General features: G+C 41.5%; 1 protein-coding gene across 8 annotated transcripts in view; it reads left to right on the top strand.

The window, feature by feature from the left end:
* Positions 1 to 26,325, top strand: part of ABCC4 (ATP binding cassette subfamily C member 4) — a 255,354-nt gene that overhangs the window by 197,105 nt on the left and 31,924 nt on the right. For 7 of the 8 annotated variants that reach the window (XM_025200355.1, XM_025200361.1, XM_025200360.1 and 4 more), the window contains 3 exons: positions 7,665 to 7,754; positions 8,238 to 8,410; positions 14,463 to 14,568. In XM_025200355.1, coding sequence (XP_025056140.1) covers positions 7,665 to 7,754; positions 8,238 to 8,410; positions 14,463 to 14,568 — 369 coding nt within the window. The remainder of the gene's footprint in view (positions 1 to 7,664; positions 7,755 to 8,237; positions 8,411 to 14,462; positions 14,569 to 26,325) is intronic. The other variant, XR_003093303.1, reaches the window with a different exon arrangement.

Raw genomic sequence — 26,325 nt, 5'->3', positions numbered from 1 at the left:
AATGCCCACTCTCCCACGTCGCTCCTGACAAGGCCTCATAAATGTGGGCATTGGAGCGCTCACCCTGCTTGAGTTGCCTCTACACCTGTTTCACTGCAGAGTGCCACGAGGTCACCTACCTTCTTCTGGTTCCAGTTGGGGCCCTGGGTGCAGGGCACAGGTATGTGCACATGGGTGGTGCCAGGCCTGGCAGGAGAGGCTCTTAGGCTGCAGCCCTGAGGGTGGCCTCAGGCCAACCCCCTAGTGGCTGAGCAGACCTGGAAGCAAATTTGCTGCCTGGTCACATCTACAAGTTTGTCACTGCACGGTAACTGATCATGATTAAATTTGCTATCTGCAAATTTAATCATGATTAACCATGTTCAGTAAGGGCGTGCACATGTAGAAGCTCGTCTGCACTGAGCAGTAAACTAGGCTATTGCTTAGTAATGCCTCTCGTATACATGTGCCCGCTGTTGTCTTTAAGATTAAATGTACATCTCTCTTAGATTCATAAATCAGCTGGTCCAGATAGGTTGCACCCAAAAGTGCCAAAGGAACTGGCAGATATCATAGCATAGCCACTGGTGAGGATATTCAAGAACTCATGGCACTCAGGTGAAGTACCTGAAGATTGGAAGAGGGCCATTGTGGTGCCCATCTTTAAGGAAGGAAGGAAAGAAGACCCAGGAAACTACAGGCCAATCAGTTTGACCTCAATCCCTGGGAAGATTTTGGAAAAAAAATTATCAAAAAACCATTCTTGACAGGCTAATGGAAGGTAATGTTCTAAGGGATAGCCAGCATGGGTTTGTTGCGGGTAGGCCTTGCTTGACCAATTCCATTTCCTTCTATGACCAACTGATGTATCACCTGGACAAAAGGGAAGAGGTTGATGTCATATATTTGGACTTTAAAAAAGCCTTTGACCTGGTATCCCATGATGTCCTCATGAACAATTGGGCAACTGCAGCCTCGACTACTCCACACTTCAATGGCTGGGGAACTGGCTCTGAGGTCAGACCCAGAGAGTGGTAGTTGACAGAACCAAATCAACATGGCACTCAGTAACTCGTGGTGTCCCCCAAGGCTCTGTTCTCGGACCTGAACTCTTTAATGTCTTCATAAACGATCTGGACACTGGTGTCAAAAGCAGACTGGCCAAGTTCGCTGACACCAAACTTTGGGGAAAAGTGTCCACACTTGAGGATAGGCTACTGATCCAGGCCGACCTCAGTAGGCTTGCAAGGTGGGACACTTATATGCATTACCAAAAGAGACTTGGGGATCATGATTGACCATATGATGAATATGAGCCACCAATGCAATGCTGCAGCTGGCAAAGCAAACAAAACTCTGGCTTGCAGCTACTGATGCATCTCAAGCAAGACCCAGGATGTCATCCTCCTGCTGTACTTGACCTTGGTGAGACGGCAGCTGGAGTACTGCATCCAATTCTGGGCCCCACAATTCAGGAAGGACATGGATAAGCTTGAAAGAGTCCAGAGGAGAGCCACACGCATGATCAGAGGGCAAGAGAATAGGCCTTACAAAGAGAGGCTGCAAGCTATGGGACTCTTCAGCCTGGAGAGGTGCAAGCTCAGGGGTGACTTGGTGCCCTATACGAACATAAGGGGTGTGCATCAGGATCTGGGGGAACACCTGTTCACCAGAGCACCCCAGGGGATGACAAGGTCTAACGGTCACAAACTCTTGCAAGACCGTTTTAGGCTGGACATAAGGAAAAACTTCTTTACTGTTCAAGCCCCCAAGGCCTGGAACAGACTCCCCCCAGAGGTGGTGCAAGCACCTATTCTGGACACTTCAAATAAACTTTTGGACGCTTATTTTGCTGGAATCGTTTGATCCTAGCTGACTTCCTGCCCCTTGGGCAGGGAGCTGGACCTGATGATCTTACATGAGGTCCCTTCCAGCCCTAATGTCTATGAAACTAAATTAAACCTTGAGCATATTGAGAATGCATCTGATGCTTCACTGAAAGTTATTTTCACACCTGTGTTGATATTAACCCAATTTAATGTTTCCATACCTGAATTAATGTTTTTACCTAGAGATAAAACAGTCTACAGGGCTGTGAAATAGGGACTACATTAAGAGGAGCAGCTAACAGCAGAATTGCAGAAGAAAGGATAGTTTAATTAATGGAATATCAAGACCATTAACGAGGAGAGAGGGTTGTTAACGCTTGTGAAATGAATTGTTTAGAAGGGATCAGGTAGATTAGAATGACCCATGAAGTCAAATGAATCCTTCCCTGCTGCCTGAATAGAAATGCTGCTGTCACTCGCAGGCAGTTGGTTTTAAATTGTGGCCGGACCAGGAATAAAAGGGGACTAACACTGCACCTTCCCTGGATCCACCCATGTCCCTCCTCTTCTATGCTTTATTGTTGTTTTTGTTTGTATGATACAAAAACTTAGTCTGTTTTTAGGAATAAGATCATAAGAGGATGTGAAGCGATAGTGGTGGTTGGTTTTGTGGGCTTAGGCTCCTAGACATGGGTGCAAGAGAAGAATTTGGAATGACTGATAGCTTGCCTAGTAGGTTCAGTATCCCATTCTGCTTTGCTGCATCATGCTACTGAAAAAACATTGGTGCAAGATAATGGTTTTGATATGAGCTAAGAGTTTCCTGCAGGCAGAGTCTGTGCAAGTTGCCAGCTTCCATGGGGAATCTGATCTCTCTTTCCTGGAAAGGAATATGACTTTAAACACTACAAATGGCGGATGCTCCCTCTTTGACACCTTATTTTGTTGTTGAAGGTGTGGCCCCACAGCCATGTGGTTTTCAGGAATCTCATCCTACTTGTTTGGTGGTGGGGAAGGTGAAAGAGACACTGGGCTAGAAACTAGAGGATTTTTTTTGCTAGGAAACAGGTTAAGTTAAATTTTCCAGATTTCATTCTCTTACCCCTGTTCCTCCAAGCTAACAGGATGTCAGAGGCCTTTGGCCCTGTTTGTGTCTAAATGTTTGCTGATACTCTAAATGGGGAAGAGAAATCAGGCTGGCAGCCTGTAATGTACTGTTTTTTATATTTCATTATATCTTTTCTTCTTTTTTAACTAATTGTGAGTGTGATTAAGAAGGTTAACAATGGCTTTCTAAAGCATCTCTTCATTACCTAGCTTTCTTTTTTCTTTCTCAAGAATGGAAGCCAAACAGAAAGAGGTAGGTATGCTATTACTAGCAAAGAAATACAACTGGATTGTAGCCTAATGCAGGCTGCCTTTTGTTTCTGCACACTGAAGGCTTCATTAATGCACAGTGGTGCTACTCACTAGAGTTAGTGACCTTTTTGTATTTAAAGAGGACTTTACATGGACTTAAATTCTTTTTCTTTTGTTTGTGCACAATGTTCTTTTCTTTCGAAAATGGATGATGATCAGTTCATTCAAGGGCTAGAGTTTCTTGAAAACTTAGTCTAAGACCATCTCAGGTGATTTCCAGATTTGGAAACAGAACATAGTTGAACAAAATATAGCTTTACAGAAGGAAAAATGCTGATCAAATGCAGTCTTCAGGTCTTGAGTCCTGCAGGTGCTTGTAATTAACTATATATTCATGTGGACTTTTCCTGACATAGTCTTAAAATTATTTGACTACAGTGAAATGTTATGACTTCTATCTTGCTGGTTATATAGAATGTTTTTCATTGTGGTCCCTTGAGGTTTTAAGTGTCTGAAGGTTACCAGGTAGGATTTCTTTTTCAGATAAAGAGAGGCTTGTTTTCTGCTAAATATATGCAAAGGTCTATGGCCAAGGAATGACTCTCTCTTTTGTGGGGCAGAGGAGGGGAATGGAGAAGAAAGAATAATGATTATACATGAGGCAACTGTTTTGTTGCATAAACCCTTACAATTTTACAGGGATGTGAAAAACCAGGGAAGACTTAGTAAAATATATAACACAGGCTGATAAACTGAACCACTCCCAGAAAGCAATGAGTGAAGGTTCCAGTTTTTTAAAAAGAAGTTTAAATATGTATGCAGAGAAATAAAAATGTGCTTAGTCTTCTAATTGCTTGCTTGGATAGAGCTATGTGAAGGCTGTGTTCATCTGTAAATCTTCTCTCTGCAAATATTGTCTGCTCCCCCGACTGCAAGCATTTTTACAACAGTTATTTACAAGTTTGTCTTATTAACTTCCACTCATAAAATAGGCTATTTTAAATAATAATCTGTGTCAGAAATGATAATTAAAAATTATTCTTATCTACTGTTGCAGTACAGTACATGTCTGCTGTTAGGACTTTTATAATAGTTGTGAGCATTTTATAAATTCAGCTTCTTCTTTTGCCAGCCTATAAAAATAGATTGAAATGGAAAATAAACTTAATAATACCATCAAGACACATCAACTACTGTATTAAAATATGTATTGTTAAACAAATTACTTGCTTTGTTTTCTTAAAATAATGTTCTTTTAATCTGTTAATGTTTTGTTTAACTCTTCACTCATTCAACAGGTTTTCATTGAAGCTTTGTGAGTTTAACAAATATTTTCAAGTAGCTGATGTTATAAGAAAAAAAATTCACATTCTGTGCATGGTCTGTTTATTGTACCATGTTCTCCTTCATTGATCCCTTGGATCAATCCAGGAACAGCTTAGGCATTAACATATTGTAAATCAGTACAGAGTTTAAGCTTTATGACCTCTGCAGTTTAAAAAATACCAGAAAGAAGCAAATATATATATAATATATATATTTTTAAATGTAGACTTTCTCTAGGTGCTCCAGTAACTCAATAGATAGTTTACAATTCTTGACAGCATTATTTTTTACTTGAGTTGTGCTTCCATATTATACCCGGGGCATAAATGAGCATGTGGGAGGGGTGTCTGAGGGCCAGAGGAATAGGGTGGGACAGGGAGGGAGGGATGTTGCACTGATGTGAGTTTTATGCCAGACTTGAAAGAACCTAGTGGTTGCTACCATGGCTGCTACTGCTGCCCCACAGCCTCCTGCATACCAGTGTATGCTGCCACTATAACACTGCCTCCCCAGTGACTGCCCTTTTGGTGCCCCTTCTAAATTGGCGCCCGGGGGTGGTGTCCTGCTTGTCCAGTCATAGGTATGCTAGTGATGGTACCAAACGTTATTTTCCTCTAATGTCTCCCCCTATGATGCTTAGATATTTGCAAGGTGTGTGTGGATACTGAAGGGCTTTCAAGCTATTACTGGGGTTTCTGTGGCAAAATCCTACTTCTCTGTCCCCATCTCCATTGACCAGATGATCAGTGCCTGGATGTGGAACAGAACTTGGTTCAGCTCTCTCCCATTCTGCTTATTTTACATCTTATTTTTTCTTCGGGGGCAGAAGCAAGCTTATTTTCATGTCTGTTCTTCTCTTTGGAGCTTTGAAACCATTTGACTCCTGGATTTTCCAATGAATTTCCTTCCTGGAAAGCTACTTACCCCCTTTTCCCATGGTAGAGGATGCCAAGAAATGTCAGCCAAAGGCCAAACAGTGCTTCACCTGTGAGGAAGTTCTTAAGGAACTTAGGAAACTCTACAGTCATTGGGCCATTGCTTTGAGATGGGAAATGCCCCAGAGATGGATTAGTTCACTTCCCATTAAACTACATTGTCTCAAACACTGAAAGGAAGGAATCACTCAGCAAACTAACAGGAGGGGCTGTCTGGGCCTGTTAAGCCTGCTCCAGGGCCCTCCAGAGCTGCTTCAACTTTGCCTCAGTCAGGAATTACCCTACCTTGGGAGACCTGCTCCCAGCTGCCTTGGAGATCAGATCATCTGACCATTCCATATGCAGAAGTATCTTACACTGCTGTAAACATGCAGTCTGTCCACAACCTAAGACAATCTTTTATTTCAAATCTCTTCTCAAGATCTGGTGCTGCTGCTCTGACACCAACTAACAACTAATCTGCCAGTGATTTCCGGATTAAGAAAAAAGAAATAACTTGGAGCCATCAATTTGTGTACTTATTTGTTGGCACTGAATTTATGACCCAGATACCTTGTTCTGGGTGGACCCAACCCCTCAGACCGATCATGATTTCTTCATTGAATAATAGGAACATTTTATTGATACACAGTGATAGCAGATAAGAATAATGCAAACAATTCTATATCTACCAGTTCTAAAGCTGTCACAGATGGAAGGTACATCTGGACAGTATGTGAGCTTCACCCTGAGGTTCTCTCTTGAATGCCAGATTTCAGCAGGCTAGAGGTCAAAGGCTGAGGCCCACCCTCCTTCAATGGGGTGGGTGAGATGTGCCCTCTATCTGTGGTGGCCTCGGGTTCCCCTCTCAGACACCTTTTGCTGCTCTGAAATTCCTCCTTTTGTAATCTTTCTCTTCTCTGACTCTTCATCTCTGGGCATCGCTGATTGGTCTCCCTGTAGTAGTTATACTGTCCATGTTCTGTTCTTTCAGCATATTCTTTTTGTTTCTCCAACTCATCACATGCACATACATCTTAATTTGGGCATTTACCAAAACTGGAAATGCCAAGGGCTCTGCAGTTGGGCACTTTAACCTGGCTCTAATGCTGTGAAGCCCTTATCTCTATTATAGAACAGTGTTCATGTCTTCAGTTTCCCAGCCTGTGTATGCCCGCTTGTTCATTGGCCTCAGACACGGTGTCTGCTGGTTCCAGACACAGTGGGCCTTGAAGGAAACTTTGTCACAAATAGGCGTTTAGAAACCAATTAACCCTTCCCTTTTCCCTGGACCATTCTTCTAATGCAATAGTTACTTTACCTACAAGTCAATTTCCAAAAGCAAACCTCTAAATATCATTTTCTAGCCATCAACATTAGCTCATGTAATCATATAATCTTTGTTTTGTGTTTTTGTTTCACTCTTCATTCTCTCCTTTTGTATGTCACAACTGTATTTGTTTGCTTCTTTTTTCACAGTTGGGAATTACACTTTGTGGAACAATAACTTATGTCAAGCAGACACTGCCCTAGTTTTGAATGACACTGCTTTGGCTATAGAAGTCTGAATGATGGCTATTAATAAAGGTCATAAACTAGGTATCTAGGCTTAAACATTGCAGAGAAGTTTGCAAAATCCATTTAATATTATATCTGAAGAACTACTGCAGTATGATTTTTTTTAAAAGCTTTGCTCAACTTTTTGAGTTACTAAATTCTTCTCTGTCTATGTACTTACGTAGGTAGGGCATTTAAAAATGTAATGCCTGTTGAGTTAGGAGTGGGCATTCATTGACCTTTATTGCACCTTTCTTCCACTAGCAGTGTCAGAAAAATAGCAATTATTTTATGGTGGCTTCATTACGTGTCTTGTAAATATACAGTGAAAAGTGTGTGGTGTCTAAAGCAGCCAAATTATGCCATTTCAAGTACAGACAGACTAAATTGTTGTTGCATATGCCAATTTTGCAAGGATACCTGTAGCTTTGTTTTTCATGTTTGTTTAAATATCTTCAGGCAGATTTGTTATGTCTTTATCTTTTTTTTCCTCCTTAAATACCTATGAGGTATTTTTTTCTTCTGTTATATGAAAAGAACAGCAACATGTTCTCCTTGCATTTCAGTAAAGATAATTTGCTGTAATATATGTGTGTCATATCTGTTTTAACATAATATTTAATATATTTACATTCTCTACTGTAGTATAAGAAGTAAGTGTGTTTGTATAAAGTATATAGAATGTTTCATTTGTTTCTAGGAGCCTGTTTTGTTCACGGGAACTATGAGGAAGAACCTGGACCCTTTCAATGAATACACTGATGCAGAGCTGTGGAATGTCTTGGAAGAGGTAACTTAAAATATAGACACACACACACACACACACACACACACACACACACACTCTTATATATAGTTTGCTTTACTTGAGGAGTAACATAGCATAATAGTGGTTGTGCATACCAGGTTTGACTTAATTTCATCATTCCTTTAAGGATATGGCATTTGAATGAAGAAATGGTAACATGTTTGGTATGCTGTATCTACGTCTTCACACTGTCTGCTTTTTGTATAGTGTCTTTCTATCATCTGTAGTGCTTTTTTGGTTAATTTTGATTCATATAATCTTAATTTGAATGAAACTTTAAACAATATATTGTAATGATTTTTGTTAATCTTCATTACTCTAGAATTGAAGTACATAGTGTATGCACACAAACATGATAGGTAAATATTACATGTTTACTGTTGTATAAAGCACCTATCCTGATCAAACCAACAATATTTTGTTCAGAAATGAGCTCCTTATTCTGTAATGATCTCACATGCATAGGTGCAACTGAAGGAGGCTGTGGAAGAACTGCCTGATAAAATGGAGACACAATTAGCAGAATCTGGATCTAATTTCAGTGTTGGTCAGAGACAATTGGTGTGCCTTGCCAGGGCAATTCTCAAAAAAAATCGAATACTAATTATTGATGAAGCAACAGCAAATGTAGACCCAAGGTAAGGCACAAATAGCCATATTGAAATTAATGATCCTATCCAAATATGTTTGATTTTAACATAACTGTGAAATGAAAAAAAGCCTTCGTATCTCCTGTAGCCTGTGTTAGGATTTGTTTTTTATTAGTAATGCTAGTCAAAAATAGGGACCCCTCCTGATGTTCAGGTAAAGGTGTGATAGGATCCGATGTGTGACCCACAATGTCACATTTTTGTGGGATCCAATCAGCATCTGATCCAATCGCATTTTTACCTGAACATCTAGAGGGGGACCCCTAGTTATGATTAGAGGACGCTGCCATGACTGAGAGTCTCACCATTTGGCAGGGTGGGATGCTACTGCAGCTGGGAGCTGCACCAGCTGTGGGGACATACCTTGCTACACATGCACATTTTAAAGCTGGATGGAAACTAGTTAAAAAGTTATTACACATTTTCCAGCTCTAACTTTATAGCTAGCTGAACCTTTTCATGGTGTGACAGCTAATTTGCACATGTTGCTAATCTAAATTGTGCGATTAACCAGTTAATTGCATAATATATGTAACATGTAGAGGGGTCCTAAGAACTGTGAGTGCTGTCCTGATTTCAGAGAGCCAGTGAGTTACACCAGTGAGGGCCATTGGATACAGCTGACACTGCTTTTAGGTTAATGGTTTCAGCTGTTGTGATACACTTGGAACTTTTAGCTCCATATGTTTGTCTCTAGATAGAGGTACAAGCCATGATGGAAGGTTTGCTGTTTAAAGACATAGACAAATCATTACATGATGTAAAGAACCTTACTCCAGAGCTTCACTGAACTTTTTCAGTCTGTTTTCCTTTGTGCAAACATACACAAACATTTCAGCCTCACACTTCACACAGAAGGGTCTCTCAGTAATCTGTACCCTTTCAAGATCTACTGTTTGAAAGAACACAATCAGTGTTTAAGCTGCTTAGGAAGCATCAAAGAACACAAACACAAGGCTGTCTACCTCCCCCTTGCCATCTTGCAGAACCCCTTCCTCACAAATAAAAAATTTGTTGTAGTCAAGGAAAGTGATATACTGTATTTTTACACATATAACACACACTCCAAATATAATATACTCCTTGTTTTTGAAAGGCATTATGAAGAAATTTGTTTTTCAGAGTCACTGCTGCAGAGAGCAGAGGCAGAGTCTACTCTTCATCTAACTCAACATCCCTTTCTTCCTTAACTAAAATCCCAGCTATTGCTGAAGACTGGTCTCCATGGGTTCATCTATGACCAGGGATCCTGGTCTTCTCTGATTTAAAAAAAAATCCCCAATTTTTGGATTAAAAAAATAACCTAAAATCCACATTTTTCCTTGATTCAAATGAAATGCCACTAATATGGAGTATATAAATTGGGGATTTTTTTAATCAGAGATCACAGGATTCCTGACTATGAACTTGAAAATAGCTAAAGAGCTGTGAAATAGGAAAAGAGACCAGAAGCCCTCACAGCCAGCAAAATACCCTAAGAAAGCTTCATTAGTGGTATGTCTGTTAAAAAGGAGAGAGAATTTTTAACAACTATGAAGTGAAGAACAGTGAGCCATTAAATCAATACCCCATTAATGGGCCATTGACTCCCTCAGATGTCTAAATGGTAATACCAGAGCTCTTGCATTGTGAAGCAGGAATTAAAACAGGGTGCTTCTGTCTTAGGCACATCATCAACTTTCCCACTGAATATACATACCTTGATGGGGGTGGGGGGGAGGAAGGTACATACTGTATGCAAGAAAATGTGGTCTCTTCATCAGGCCTCTTATCTTAATGTTTCATCTGCTTTTATAAATTATTTTGTCTTTTACTGTAAGCCATCATAAGCCTTTCTTGGAAAGGATGGCATATAAATCAATCATATAAATACATAAAGAGTGGACCATTATATTAACACCTGGCCCAATATCACTTTGGACTGTTCAGTCCTCAAAGTGATAGTGCATAGATAGCTCATACACTTTACATTGCTCCCAGTTCCAAAACATTTTTCTCCATCTCTTTAAATGGAACATTCTTGCAAGAAGTCATTATGGAATGAAAAGCCTTCCCTTTTAGAAAAGGAACCCCAGTACCTCAAGGGAAAGGGGTTGTATAGCACTTATTTTCTGATCCCAAAGGGAAACTAATGATGATGATGCAGGTGGACCTAAAAAAGGTCTTCATGATCAACTTCAAGATAGTGATGGGGCTCATACCATCCCCTTATTAAGGAGATGGGTTTTTACCTCTTGACTTACAGGATATATACGCTTATGTTGCCTTAAAGCCTTTGCACTGAAATTCCTTTAGTTTGCAGTGGGACAGGACTATTACCAGTAAAAGGTCTTCTCCAGTTTTCTGCAACTCTGGGAATCTTCACCTCTTGATTATACCCACACATCTTGGGAAACAAAAGCCTGCAACATTTTTCTTACCTAGATGACTGCTTGTTTGCAAAAATGACCTCAAAACTTGGGTGTGACAGGGACAACCCTTGGGGCTGGGTCTCATGATGGCCTGCCCGTCTATCTCTCTGGGGCAATCTGCCCAGTCTCGCCTGCCACAACTTTGTTGTTCCCATAAACTGATGGTATAATGCAGAAAGCTGCCCATTCCCTGCCCCAATGCCAGGGGGAATTATCTGCAGCTCCGAACCTCCCCTACACCGCAACCCATGCCTCACAGATGGCATCCAGATCAATATTACTCCCTGGTTTGAGACCAGAGCAAACCCAGTCTAAAGTCAGGCTCCACACACCTGCTCATTCATACCACCTCCTCTTTCACAGGAGGCCTCTTCCATTACACCCCCCTCTCAACAGGGCCCCTGGCATACTGCCCATTACTGGGCCATACTCCACTGCCCTTGCTCCTCCTTGAGCAGCCCCTCTTGGATCATCAGACTTTGCTACTCACATACAGGCCTTGCCACACAGTCCTTCAGTTCCCGTGAGTTCCCCTACTCTATGTGGACCGGCATTGTGCCAAACCCTGAGCTAATTCTGCCTCAAGCCCCTCACCGGGAAACTCTACACTACACCCCACCCTGGGGTCTCTATCTCACGCTTGCAACAAACTTTTCATGGGACTGGCCCTTGCACTGACCTTTAGGCTTACTCCCATTCAGCCCTACTCAGCCTGCCTCTGGGACTGTCCTTCAGGCCTACTCCCACTTCAGGCCTACTCATCCCCCTCACATGCACAGCCCTTCGGGCCTACTCTAAGTTCAGCCCTACTCTCTATGGGGCCTCCCAGTGCTCTACACACTACCCACTCTGGGGTCTCCAGGATCTACATCCCTGCTAGTTCTTGGGTGCCTACACGTGGGCATACTGACCCCCTCTATTACTCCAGCACTCAGAATTACCCACCAGGTGGTGAAGGCTGGGGTTAAGACGCCTCTACCCGCCTTTCACTAGGGAGGTAACTGGTCTGGCATTTCCTGGGGGCTCCCACACCACTAGGAGCCCCACCAGGCTACCCTTCCCCGGCGGGGTGCAGTTTTAGGTCATGTCAAAGACCAAGAGCCTCCTGCTCTCACGTCTAGATGTTCCATGCTGCTCAGCCACGCAATGTTTGTGCCTGGGCTTTATACACCTCCCAAAATGGCTGCCCTCATCAGGCACCTGGTAGCTGCCTGCCTCTGCTGTTAAAGTGGCAGGCACCCAAAGGGGCACTGCCATATCAGGTCAAATAATACTTGGAGAATGCTTTTCCTCTTTCAGTGTATTAGTAAAGAAAGAAAGACTAAAAAAAATAGCAACATACACCATTTTTATTAGGTGCCATCTGTTTAAAATACTTAGCATATCAGACCATACATACAAGAAATTACAGATAAAACCTATTAAATATTTTTGTAAAATACAACTTTTTCTGAAACACCTCAGGAACTAAAAAATAAAATGAAAATGGAATTTATTTTAGGAAAAATTGTGAAAATGTGCTGCATCAGTTAGTTTGAGCTGAATATATAGTTCTACCAAGCTATGGCTTGAACACAAAATCCTAAAAGAACAATAAAACTATGAATCCCTCATGTTAAATGCATTTTGTTTGTCATCTGCCTATGACTCATTTTTATAACTTCATCCTTGAAGGGAATGGTGCCAGCTTTGCAGATAAGTGTCCATTTTATTTGTAAGACCTTTAAAGTAGTGCCATTCCCTCTCCAAAGATTTTGGGCTTGTTTACTTTTGGATAAGGAGTGATAATAACTGTGATTAATAAGCACAATGGAAATGTAATCCTTTTTACTCATCCTCCCCATTTTGACTTCTTGATTTTTTTTTTAACTTATACCCTGCATTTAATTAATCTTGCTTAATGTGTCCTGCAGTATATATAAAGGTAAATGTTTACCTTGTGTCAGCTGTAAGCGTAGTGCTACAAAAATATAGGTATGTAGTTTAGAGGTATGTAGTTTAACTTGGAATTTATTTTTTTAAGTTTATTTGCAGCTGTATAAGTTCTTTTTCTTTGGTTTCTGCTTATTTATGAGATAAATTCCCAGTAGTTTTTGCATATTTTAGTTTAAAGAAATTCCAAGCCACCTCCATATTTAACTGCCTGAACATTTCAGTGTGGTTAACTTCACTAACTAGTTCCATTCATTTCTCAAAATTTGCTTGTTTGAAATCAATAAACTTAGTTACAGATTTTCTTTCTTTAATTTTGTCATTTAATTTAAGCTGAATCAATTTTATTATTTGATCCAAGACTTTTTATAACCAGTTCTCTAATGTCCTAGTTACCAAATCCCAATCTAAAATAACATCATGTTTTGTTGGTTAGTGACTTTGATGAAGGAATCTGCTATCACATCCAGCAATAACTGGGTCCAACCATTATTATTAGTACTTATTCTCCATTTTTTATCTGGGAAGAAAAATCTCTGATTGTAGTACAAGTATTTTTTTTCCCTAAAAAGAAGCATTTCATAGATTTCATAGACATTAGGGCTGGAAGGGACCTTGTAAGATCATCGGGTCCAGGGGGCAGGAAGTCGGTAAGAGTCAAAGGATCCCAGCAAGATAAGCATCCAAATGTTTCTTAAAAGTGTCCAGAGTAGGTGCTTGTACCACCTCTGGAGAAGTCTGTTCCAGTCCTTGGGGGCTTGGACAGTAAAGTTTTTCCTTATGTCCCGCTTAAAACGGTCTTGCAGGAGTTTGTGACTGTTGGACCTTGTCATCCCTTGGGGTTCTCTGGTGAGTAGGCATTTCCCCAGATCCTGATGCACACCCCTTGTGTAGTTATAAGCTGCCACCAAGTCACCCCTGAGCCTGCACTTCTCCAGGCTGAAGAGTCCCATAGTTTGTAGCCTCTCATTTCTAGTGTTTACCTGTTGAATCCTCCTTGTGTGTATGCAGAGGCAGATCCAGAAAGGGTGCTTTTGCACTCCACTTTGATTCCTGGTCCACTCAATGTTTAAAGACAACTGCCTGGCAGTGGCAGCAGCATTTCTATTCATGCAGTGCTGAGGAAGTCATTTGACTTCAGAGCTCATTATAATCTACCTGATCCATTCTAAACTCTTCATTCCACATGTGTTAATGACCTTCTCTTCTTTTAAATGGTCTTGATGTTCTACCAATCAAGCTATCCTTCATTCTGCAACTCTGCTGTCCTGGTAATGAATTAGCTGCTCCTGGTAATGAAGCTCCTGTTCACAGCCTGCAGATTGTTTTTTTAATTTATTCCAATTAAGTTATATTTGTCTTTGCTTCAATCTTAAATTGAATAATATAGCTCCACCCCCAACCCCCTTTCATATTAGTAAAACTTCTAGTTTAACTGGAGAAAAATGTGTGTTGTTTTATATGTAATATCTTCACCCCCCTTTCCAAAATTTTAGAACTGCCCATGTGTGTGTGCTCATAATTCTGCAAGTTTAAAACTTAATGAAGAAAAATAGATGTTCTGAAACACCTCTGTAAGCTTACATTTCTTTATTTTTTATAGGGGTTTACAAGAAAATAATAAAGCTTCTCTGCAGTTTGATTAATCACGTAAATGTCTAATTATGTTTATTTGTGTTGCTCTTTCTGTGTTTCAGAACAGATGGGTTGATTCAAAAGACAATTCGTGAAAAGTTTGCCCAGTGCACTGTGCTGACAATTGCACACAGGTTGAACACAATTATTGACAGTGACAAGATTATGGTAAGAGTGCAAATGGCGTCTGTCCAAGTCTCTTTTCAATAAGATTGAATGGGATTTTATTTTTACACTGAATTTCATTTTTAACTGGAAATAGAAGAACATTACCATCTTCCTATATGTTTATACCTAACAAAACCACATTTACTGGCAGATTATAGAATCACAGAATGTAGGGATGGAGGAAAGGCCTATTAAAACACCCAGTGCCATCCATGTTGGTGCTGTTACATCACTGTACCCTAAAGTCAGGGCTCCATGTATTCTGCAGCGATATTAATTTATTTGTTGCTATGAAATGTCCACCATGCACCCTCAAAAAGTGTTATTACATATAGTTGAAAATATATTCTGCTGTGCCATACTCTGATTATTTGTAAAGAATGGGGTTTTTTTGGCTGTGTTCTCTAGGCAGCCCAGGTGCCGGCCCCAAATCTTGGTTTCTGCAGTGTTGTTTAGCCTAGCTGATTAACGTGTTCTACCCATATGTGCTTAGGCAAAGACTCTCTTGAATCTGGCTGCAGTAGGTCATATCCTCCACTCCATAGAGCTCAACTGTTTTGTGGCTTTCTAAGCATAAGCTTCCCAGCTTACACTTCTGCTTTCCCTCCCCCACTCCCAACCTTTTGAACCCCACAAGAAGTTTCCTGGTTTCATAGTGGCATCCATTTCTAGCTGTAGGGCTCAAAGAAACAATACTTGCAATTAAATAACCTTAGTGGGGAGCTTGGTGGAGAAACAAATAGGATAGTACAAAACCAAAATATCACCAGTAAAAAAACAAAATCAGAAGCTTAGCTACTGTAAAAAATGGAATTGCCCAGCAAAAATGTATTAATATTCATACACACATATATTTGATTCATATATATAGTAACTTTATACACAGATATACATAGATATCTATGTACATACGACACACATACACACACATAATATAGCTACATCTATGCCTATGTCTGTCTATGTAGATATAGATATATATTCAAGTTATCTTTCTCTAGATATGGATATATTAATTTGATTATAGAAATTAATATGTAGTGTGACTATAATATTTGGCATTTTGGAAATATAAAATCTGTGTGTGTAGAACTGCAGGCATTGATTTAAGATTTTTAGGCAGCTTGAGCCAAGTTGTCTGCAGACTCAGGCAGGGATTATTACATTGAGTTTGGCTCAGTTCATATTTTCAAGGTAATTTTTGCAAACTTAAGGACTAACAACTTAATGTGTCTTAAAAATATTATTAATAAAGGAACATATAATTAATAAAGGTTTTCAGAGCATAACCTGAGGGAGTTCCCATCCCACAAGAATGTCCCCCCCATCCCATTAATCAGCTGATTGACAGGAGTGGGGCATTCTCCCACAGTCTCTCCCAGTTCTCCCCTGCAGAGAATAGCCCCACTCTTCTTTTGGGCTGTTCTTCTTTTGCTTAAATGAAAATTGGATCAGCAGTTGTGACTTATGTGGAATGAGCTGTGTTTGCATTCCTTTCAGAGGGTCAGGACTATTTCATCCGTACCAAATGTAAACCTGTGTCTTGTCTTGGAGGAAAAGATTAAAAAGTTGGTATCATGGGTATCCATGTTACATACTGTTAAGAAAAATGAAGATATCTTGGATAGAAATAATGAGAGCCTGGTACTGAAGAGGCTAAAGGGAAAAGAAGAGAAGTGGCACCATGGGACCACTAGAGGAAGAATGGTCCCCAGAATTCAAGAGGAACAGATTCAAGTTAGCAGCTGCTTCCAAGCACTGCAGTGGAACAGCTGAGAAAAAATCAGAGGTGAAGACATTGGCAGGAAAGACCTAGAAGACTCAGCAGTCCAGAGAGTGGGAAGTGCAGGGCCCAGGGATGGTACCTTTAAAACGGGGGTGAACAAAATACGGCCTGTGGGCCGGATTCAGATGGCTAGCAGATTCAGTCTGGTCCACGGGTGGACAACCTCCAACTCTCTGGATCTGGCCTATGGGTGGCTGGCAGCTCCGGCCGCTGTGTGCTGTTGGGTGGGTGGGTGGGACTGCTTTCACCCAGCAGCATCAGACATCAGCTGTGGACCCAGGTGGGACTTCCACTGAACCAACCACTGGCGGTGTCAGCTGTGGATGCTGTGGGCAAGTTCAGGAGCCTGGATGCACAACCTGCCAATGGCATCCACAGCTAATACCACTGCCCTCCTAGTGCAGTGAAAGCTCCCGCCTGGAGCCATAACCCAGAAGCTGCCAGCAGCATCACCTTTGGATCCAGGCAGGAGCTGCTGTTGTGCTGGGTACACGGCAATGTCTTTCTCTGTCTTTTCTCTTCTCTCTCTCTCTCCCACTCCTTCCCTCCCTCCAGAACCTGGCTGAAGCTGCAGTTCACCAGGAGACCTCACACTCAGCTATGGACCCAGATGGAAATTCCCATCTGGGTCCACAGCTGAGCCTTGGGGCTGCTGATGAACTGCAGCTTCAGCCAGGTTCTGGAAGGAGGCGGAGGGAGGGAAGGAGCAGGAGACAGGAGGAGAGAAAGGAAATAGACAGTGAGGAGAGGAGAAAAGACAGGGGGAGGAGAAGATTGGTGGGGGGGAGGAGGGAAGAGAAGAGAGAGACAGAGACAAGAGATGGATGTGGCACTCAATAGGTTCGAAGGACTCATTAAGTGGACCTCCAGCCGAAATAATTGCCCACCCCTTCCCTAAAACCATTACACCATGAAGAAAAGTGCTGGTGATTGGAGACTCCCTTCTGCAGGGAACAGAAGCACCAATTTGACATCCAGATTTGGGGTCCCAGGAGGTGTGCTGTCTGCCTGGAATCTGTATTCAGGGTGTTGCAGAAAGTCTGCCAAAGCTCATCCGTCCCTCAAACCACTACCCTTTGCTCTTGTCTGTGTAGGCACCAGCAATGCTGCCAGGAATGTTGTTGTTGGCCGCCCCTCAATACAAGGATAACAGTCTTCCATACAATAAGGAAATCATTAGTGAGTCAATATGACTGAAGAGGCAGATCCAAGATCTTCATGGTCAATTGCAGATGTGGCAAATAGTTTTAGGAGGAAAGAGTGGAGGGGATCCTGATGATATCAGGACACATTTATTTCCCTTCATCTTTTATCTATCCATCTCCATAGTGAGGCAAGTCTGCTCAAAATGATTGATGCCTTGTCATACATTACTGTGGCATTTGGGGCAGTTCAGTACTCACGTCTCCCAGGTATATTTACTTTCTCTTCACCACTTAATATTTTGTAAACCCTATTCTTTTCCCCCTTCAGGAATCTCTTTTCTAAACTTGAATTGGCCTACTCTCTTTACTCTCTCCCCATAAGGAAGCCCTTCTATAACGCTAATGATTTTTGTTGCCCTTATCTAGTTCTATTATATACTTTTTAAAGTATGGGGACCAAAACTGAGCATAGTATTCAAGGAGTGGACACACCATAGATTTACAAAGGAGCATAACTATATATAGAGAGAGTGAGATAGTTGTTATTGATCATAATTTCCTTAATAATCCCTAATACATTGCCTTTTGGATGGCTGCTGAGCACTGAGCTGATGTTTTCAGTGAACTGTCCACAATGATTCTCAGATCTCCTTCCTTTGTGGTGACAGTTAATATAGAGCCCATCATAGTGTAGGTATATGTATTTATTTTTGCCCAGATGCTATACTTTACACTTATCTACATAGGGCAAATTAACAGCAGATGAAATTAATTCACTCAGTTGCACCATATCCTTCTGTAGTTACTCACAGTCTGCTTTGTTCTTTACCGCCTTGAATAATTTTGTCTATTCTGCAAATCTGGCCATCTCACTAATTTGGCCACCCTTTTTCAGATAATTTAAGAATATGTTAAACAGCACCAGTCCCAACGTGGGTCTCTGCAGGACCTTCCTATTTACTTCTTTCCATCCCACTTATATTCACTTTTTGTTTTCTATCTGTAAACCAATTTTTAATCCGTGACCATGGGCAGATCTGGGATTTTGAAAAGCAGGGTGCAACTAGCATGGTGCATCATCCCATATAAGCAAGGATTCTGGTTTTCTCGCATTTAAAAAAAAATCCCCAATTTTCATTTTTCAAAAGGAACCCAAAATACAGAATTTTTCCATGATTAAAATGAAATACGGATATATATCTAGATCTAGATATAAGTGGTGTTTCATTTTAATCATGGAAAAATGTGGATTTTGGGTTACTTTTTAAAAACTAAAAATTGGGGATTTTTTTATCAGAGAAAAGCAGGTTCCCTGCATATAACACAGTACTTATTTTTCTCTAGGTAAAAAGAAACTAATAGTTTTACTAGGGGCCTTGTGCTATATTATTTCATTTAATATTGAAGCAAAAACAAACCTAGATATACTATGACAAGATGATCCCCCTGATCTACCTGCTTATTTACACCCTCAAAAACTCTAGTAGATTGGTAAGCCATGATTTCCCTTTGACAAAACCAGCAAGTCATAGCTATTCATGTGCTAAACCATTTTTGGTGTTGTTATTTCTACCAGTTTTCCAGGAATGGAAGTTAGACTCACTGGCCTGTAGTTCCCCAAGTCCCTTCTAGAGCCCTTTTAAAATATTGGAGTCATTGGCAGCCCTCCAGTCCTCTGGTACCAAAGCTATTTTTAGTAATAGGTTGTGTACTACATTTGGGAGTTCGACAGTTTCAAATCTGAGCTCCTTTAGGACCCAAAAGTGAATGCCATCGGGTCTTGGTGATTTGCTGCTGTTTAGTTTATCAGTTTCCTCTATGACCATCTATTGAAACCTCAGTTACGGTCAGTTCCACTGACGTGTCCCTACAGAGGAGCAGGTCTGTTAAGGGAATCTTCCTAACATCTTCCAGTGAAGGCAGATGCAAAAAATGCATTTTATTCACAATGGCCTATTGTCCTTTATGCCAGGGACAGGCAATTATTTTGGGCAGAGAGCCGCTTACTGAGTTTCAGCAAGCCATCGAGGGCCACATGACAGACAGCTCAGGGCAGATAAATATTAATTTTCTAAATTTTTTAGGGGCCCTGTGGACTGGATAGAATGGCCTGGTGGGCCGCATCTGGCCCTTGGGCTGCATTTTGCCCACCCCTGGTTTAAAGGAAGGGATTTCCCCCCCCCCCCCCCCCCGCTTTATGCTGTGATCATCCCTTACACGTAGTAGGCAACTGTCAATCTTCTGGATCATGGTGTACACATAAAAGTCTCATAAGATGCCTGAGGAATCCATTTGTGGCTGACAAGCCCAGTTCGAGAGTGACACAGCTTGATACAAGTTTCATAGATCCATGACTTGCAGTCCAAGTTTACACCAAGTTTATGCTGCTTTCTTCTTTCTCATTTTGCTTTTATCCTCTGGCTCAAAGCTGCTTCATGTTGAGCTGCACCCAGTGCCAAATGTTCTGTCCAGATTGGGTGGGATTTTGCGCACTCCTCCAAGCTTTCTACGTTGATGTTTGAATGACTTAATATAATTTTTGTATGCCTCATGGTACCGCCATAGAGGACAACCCTGCTTTCTAGAATCATCTCAAATCTCTCTATACAAAATATTCTTGGGTATACTATCTCCTTCCATTTTCCAGACATGGCTGATGGATTGCAACCTCTTCTTCATGATAGTGGCTTTTAAGTGTGTCAGTCCTGCATGCTTCAGTACCTCTGTGTTTGGTATTCTGTCTTCCCACTTTATTTTCAGGATCTTACTTAACCATCTTCCACATGAGATGCTTAGTCTCCTGATGTGCCTAGCATATGTAATCCACATTTCTGAACCATAAACCAGGAATAGATGACAGCGCACAAGTCTCGTAGATTTGCATCATCACCTTAGCTGATAGTTTGCTTTTATTCTATGCACAGTTCTCTAATAGCCTAAAATTCTTAGCTGCTTTTCTGATTCAGCTGAGTCTGAAGGTCAAGATTCCTACTGATTGTAGAACCCAAGTAGCAAAAACTGTCAATGACACCAAGAGATTTATCCTCCACAGCAATGGATTGATTCTTCCACCCTTTGATACACGATTACAGTCTTCTTGAGACTAATTGCCATCCAGAAGCTCTTGAATGACTCAGAAAATCTGCCCACGCCCTTACATGTCTTCAGCTTCTAATGCACTTAAAGAAATTTATATCTCTAGCAAGTTTCTCCTCAATTTTTTTCTTAGCTTGTCTTGTGGTTTTACATTTGATTCACCAGCCAGGTCTCTCTTATTTTCCTCTTTAGGATTTGATTTCCACCTTTTGAAAGAAGCCTTTTTTCCATGGGTGACTGGTGCTGCCTTAGTCGGGGGGGCACGTGTCCCCCCTGCAACCAGTCCTGTTGACCCGGGGGGGGGGGGGGGGATGGTCCCCCCGCGGGCAATCCCATGATGGTTGATTGCTGCCGCCCCTTCCGGGGGGCCGCCCACTCCTGGCAGCAAGCGCCAGCTGATCGCTGCAGCTGCTCCCAGAAGCAGCTGCAGTAATTGCAGAGATTGGCTGGTGGTTGCAGGGGGGGCACCGGTGCCCCCGCCTGCCCCCCTTGTCCATCATCTAAGCGAGCGTGGCCAGTCAAAGGGTGCACCAGCACTCTCAGGGGGTGCACATGTACCCCCTATGTGTCCCTACTGCTTTTTTCTTTTTATTACCTCTGCAACTCTACTATTAAACCATGCTAGCTTTCTTTCAATCTATTTTCCATTGGGGAGAGCAGGGGCTATTTGCAGTATCCATTTGTTCTGTGCCTCCAATATGGTGTTCTTAAGTAGTTCCCATACTGCTTACAAGTTCTTCACTTCCTTAGGTCCCCTTTTAACTTCTGTCTAACTAGCTTCTTCATTGTTATATAGTCAACCTTTTTAAAGTTAAAAGATACTGTGGTAGATTTTTTGTCTCATCTCCCCTCCTACATGGGTATCAAACCCTATTGCATTGTGATATGATTTTCAGCACTTCCCTTGAGCAACTTACTATTCAATAGCAATGTTGTGAGATTTCTGTTTTAGTGATATTAAAACCCTAAAATAACTTTCTATAAATATCCTTAGACTGTGACTAGGTTTCATACTTCCTTGTGACTTTCTGTTCTTGTTTTCAGCATTCAAGTGTGTGTATCTTTCTCTGTCAATAAACTGAGCATGTAGCATTGAGACATTTGCATCTGCCCACATAAGCAAGATCCTTGAAAATTCTAATAAATGTTTGTTATTCTGAATTTCTTCATTTTTGTTTTCTGGAGCTTTCTGGCACTAATGTGTTCAGAACTGAAAGTATTTCATGGAAGGTTGACTCAGCACTATATAGCAAAATAATACCGTTGGTGCAGCCTAACTTTGTGCTGGCTTTTGGAATCCCATAGGGCATATCTACACATGTAATTAATGCACCTTAAGGTTACTGCACATTAAAATAAGGTGTAGTACACTGTGCTCAGGAATGTGTCTACACATTCGCCTGCGTTGGGAACAGATTTGCTCCCAACAGGAGCAGTTCAGTCCAGGGCTGCTCCAGCCCCCCTGCCATTCTCTGCCTCCCTCCAGCAGCTAGGAAGTGCCAGGATCCCTCCGGTGCTAATCCCAGGGTGGCAAGGGGCACAGGGGTCAGACCTAAGCTTTGGGGAGCAGGGAGAAGGAAGCTTGCCCCAGAGTGGGGGAGGGCTTCCCAGGGTGGAGCTTGGGATCACAGCCTGGCTCAGTGGCGATGGCTTGAGTCAGTGCCCCATGGCCAAGCACAGCAGCACCCTAAACTCTTCCTTAGCTTTGCTTGCTGAGGGGATGGGGGAGTTTTCAGGATTTGGGAGCTGAGTAGCACTGAGATGGAGGAGCACTCTGTCCCCACAGCACTGGGCCAGAGACAGAGAGCTTCCACATCCCCTCAGCCCTGCTGCTGCCCTCACAGTTCATGCTTCAGTTGGCTCCAGTTCCCACCTCTGTGCCTGGGGGGAGCCGGGAATTGAGCAATGATGGGACTTGTGGGGGGAGGGGAGGGGGAGACATGTGGAGTAAGCAGTGCCAAGACCAGGGGAAAACATGTGAGGGTCAACAGCACTGGGACCAGTGGCAGACAGCTCCCCCATCCCCTCAGCAAACAAGGGAAGAGCTCAGAGTGCTGCTGCTGCTGCTGCTGCTTGGCCATGGGGCATTGCCCTAAGGCAGTGCCACCAAGCTGGGCTGCAGTCCCAAGCTCTGCACTAGAGCCGCAGACAGCTCTCTCCCCCACTACCTGTGGCCCCCTGGTGTCTAGCCTGACTGGCAGCAAATTGGTCCTGGTCAGCATCTACACATGTACTACTGCGCCGTAGCTACTGCACCATTAATCTAGTATCTGTGTTTGTTGGTACTAGCAAATGGTGCATTAGCCTAATTTCCTGCACAGAAAGACCTACACTTGTGTAGATGTTGATGCTTTACTGCACATTAGATTAGTGTAATGGTCAATAAAATGTCTCATGTAGATGCACCCATGTTGTATTGCAGACTTGTCTCATTTGTTTTCCAGCTCTCCTGGGGGGGTTTCTGAATTACTACATTCCAATTTTATTTTCTTCCATTAGATGTCTATAAATTGTCTTGCATTTTGTTGTTTGCTCCCCATGTTTTTTCAATCACTTGCATTGAATTACTGTAACAAACTTGAAAATGAGGCAGTTTTTAGGAAGAGCACTGTATGTCAATATAAAGTTGTATAGCTTGTTAAGAGGATTGTTTTAATGGCATGTAGAATCTTTTCTCTTTTGCTTTTGTGAACTTACCTTTCATACAAGCTAACAAAAATAACTGCCAGCTCTAACTGTTATGCTAGATATGGATTTGGCATCAGCTAATATATTAGGTCCCAGGCATTCAAGTGATGGTTCACAGAAGGCTGCTCTTCCTTCAGAGAGTGCAAATGAGATTAATTTGGCTCAGTGTATGGATAGATGGTTGCAACCATGCAGTTAGTTGTTGTAAGATCCTGACTGTTTTCTGCACTGAAAAAAACCCAACAAGACGAATGATTCTAGAGGTCACTGTTGTTTCTGAACAGAAAGGTCAAGATTTAACTGGCCCTGAAGTGTCAAGTATACTTGTCTCTAGTGACAGTGCTGTTAATATACATGGTTACATAAAGTATGCAAAAATGAAGCACAGTTCTTGTGTTCTGAAGAATGGAAAAGTATAGTTTATGTATGAAGCGTTGTTGTTATGCTAACTCATGTAATTGTAAGTATTTAAGATGTAATAATTTCTTCAGTGGTGAATACTTGTTTGCAAAGACTGATGTATATGGTTCTGTTTACTACAACTAAATTGAATAAAGGGCTTGTTAGGAAACAAATGTGACCTAATTAATAATAGCTGTGTTTGTATGTTAGCTGTCCAAAGGGATTTCCACAGGTTTTGGTTCATTAAACGCTTTTAGCATGTCAAGCTGTGAATGCTGCTTTTATAAAGATGTTTTCTTAATTTTACCTTTCTTAAACAAGGTGCAGTCCTAATGATAGCTAATCCATACTTTGCTCTTTTGCTGTAAAATGAAGGAGCAGTGCAGCCAAATTAAAAGTCTTTTTTGTTCCTGCACAACATGCTGCTATTACTCAAGATAATTCCTCTACTATGGTTTTAGAGCTGTCTGCTTGACCTTAAAACCCTTTTCCAATAGCTTACTTTATGTCCACATACTATCCAGTTTGAATTCTCTGGCTGTGCCCAGATGTGCATGGACATTTGTTTCCCAGGGGACAAGTGGCAACGGTGCATCTTGCGCCACCGCTGCTTATCCCCAGGGAATGCCCGTGCCACGCGCGCTTTGGCACACAACAGGTTGCCCCAGGTGGGGTAGTGGAGGCTGGGGCCAGCACTGGACTGACCGCAGCAGCCTTACCTGGGATCCTGAGGGGCTCCCAGGGCTGCAGCCTCAGCAATTCTGCCCCGCGGAGCCTAGCCGGCAGCTGCAGTACGACTCTGGTCAGCCCAGCTCCACTTTTCAGCAGTGCCTGCTGGCTGAGTATGCATTGCACCGGGGGTTTTTTCCTGTGTTTTTTTTTTTTTGACCCCTGGATATCCAGGGGTCAAAAAACCTGCAGAAAACCCCCCCAGTGCAGTGCCCCCCCAGGCTGCATGCCCTTGCAGTGCGGAAAACACTGGACTGTGTGGTATGTGGCACTGCAAAGTGTTTGAAGTGTCACATACCTCATGACTGCGCTCGTCTGGATGTGCCCTGTTAGCAGATTTGATGTCCTCTCTAGAGTATATTAAGAAAAGGGTTTACAAGAAGTACCTTGCCCAGTCAATTTTATAGCTCATAAATATTTATAATTGTGATATTTTAGGTGTTTTTTCTCATTATGGGCTTGAATTCTGAACATATTTTTAGGGTAAAGCTTAATATAGAAAGAATGATAAAACTCCTTCTGATTTGTGTTCTGTTAAGAAATCTGTTTAATTCAAGATCCAATGTAGAGTTTTTCCTGTTTGAGATCTGCTTAAAGCTTCAGTGGTTTAGGTCTGAGGATTGGGTGTCACCCAGTCTTCTCCCACTGTACTAGCAGCATGATACTATTAACTCCGTCTCCATAAAGGTCAGACGTATTGCACAACACTGAGAGTGGCAGTGTGTGTGGCAAGAATATTTCTAACTGATGCAGTATCTTTTTCTAAAAGAAAAATGATATATACAACATCCATGCACTTTTGAGCGGGCACCTACTAGGAGAGGCTTAGCAAGATCGTGGGAATGTATGTAAAAACCAAAACCAAAAAAGTGTTGTTAAAATATCAGCAGGGCCATCCCTCTAAAAGCAGGACATTTGGCAATCCAACCAAATGGTTCATAAGCCAGTTATGCAGAAGTCCAACACTGTATCCCTTTGTGCTTATGTTTCAAATATAGGCTTTCAGTATCACCATTTAAAATTGTACACATTTATTATTATAATACACTTGACAAAATTGTTTGAAAAATAAAAATGCAAAACATGAAATGCCCTCCCCCGCCACCGACCAAACTTATTTCCTAGCCATTTTAGGTTTTACATCTGTTTATCTGAAGCTTGTAAAAATAAAACAGCCTTTATTTCTGACCATCCAAAATCAATGCTATCTCAGGTTCTGATCTGTTAAAAACTTTTCAGGATTCATAGGTCTGACTTAAACCAGAATTTTAAATCTGCTGAAGTGATTTTCTTAAAACTTAGCTTTTTTTTATAAATCTCACCAAGGCATAAAAGAAACATTTTTTTTTTAATATCTCAATAAGCTTCAAGTATGAATACTGGCATTCAATGCATGCATGCTGAACTTATAGTAATTGTAACAATTATAGTTATTAGCAGTTTTATAAAAAGAAAATCGTTGACCCCATATGCTTTAATAGTAGTGGTTTACCTTTAGTGAAATCCCTTCTGACCCAAATCGGTATAATTTAACCAGTGGCCTTCCATGCCTGTAGCTGAAGGCTTATTTAACATGCACTGTAGAATCTTTACTAGTACTAGTAAGCTTTAAGAAAAAGGAACCAAAGCTGACTGTCAAGAGTCTGGGTGAATTGCAGGGTTGGCACTTAAAGAAAAAAAATCTTTATTTAATCTTGGTAAATTTGATGTGAGAAATCAGTAATATATACAATAGTGATAGAAACCTATTGTTGTCTGTACAGTTGTTTTTTTAATAAAATTGCACTTCAAGCTCTCCTAACTTTATAAAAAACCCCACAAAAACACTTTGGTTTAAACTTTAGCTCTAAACGTAATCTGCAAAATAAATCAAGTTGAACTTTTAAATATAAGTAAAGTCTGCAAGATCTT

This window comes from Alligator sinensis, unplaced genomic scaffold, assembly GCF_000455745.1.
Source record: "Alligator sinensis unplaced genomic scaffold, ASM45574v1 scaffold740_1, whole genome shotgun sequence".
In the NCBI taxonomy this organism is placed as follows: domain Eukaryota; kingdom Metazoa; phylum Chordata; order Crocodylia; family Alligatoridae; genus Alligator; species Alligator sinensis.
This window is presented reverse-complemented; position numbering and strand designations above follow the sequence as displayed.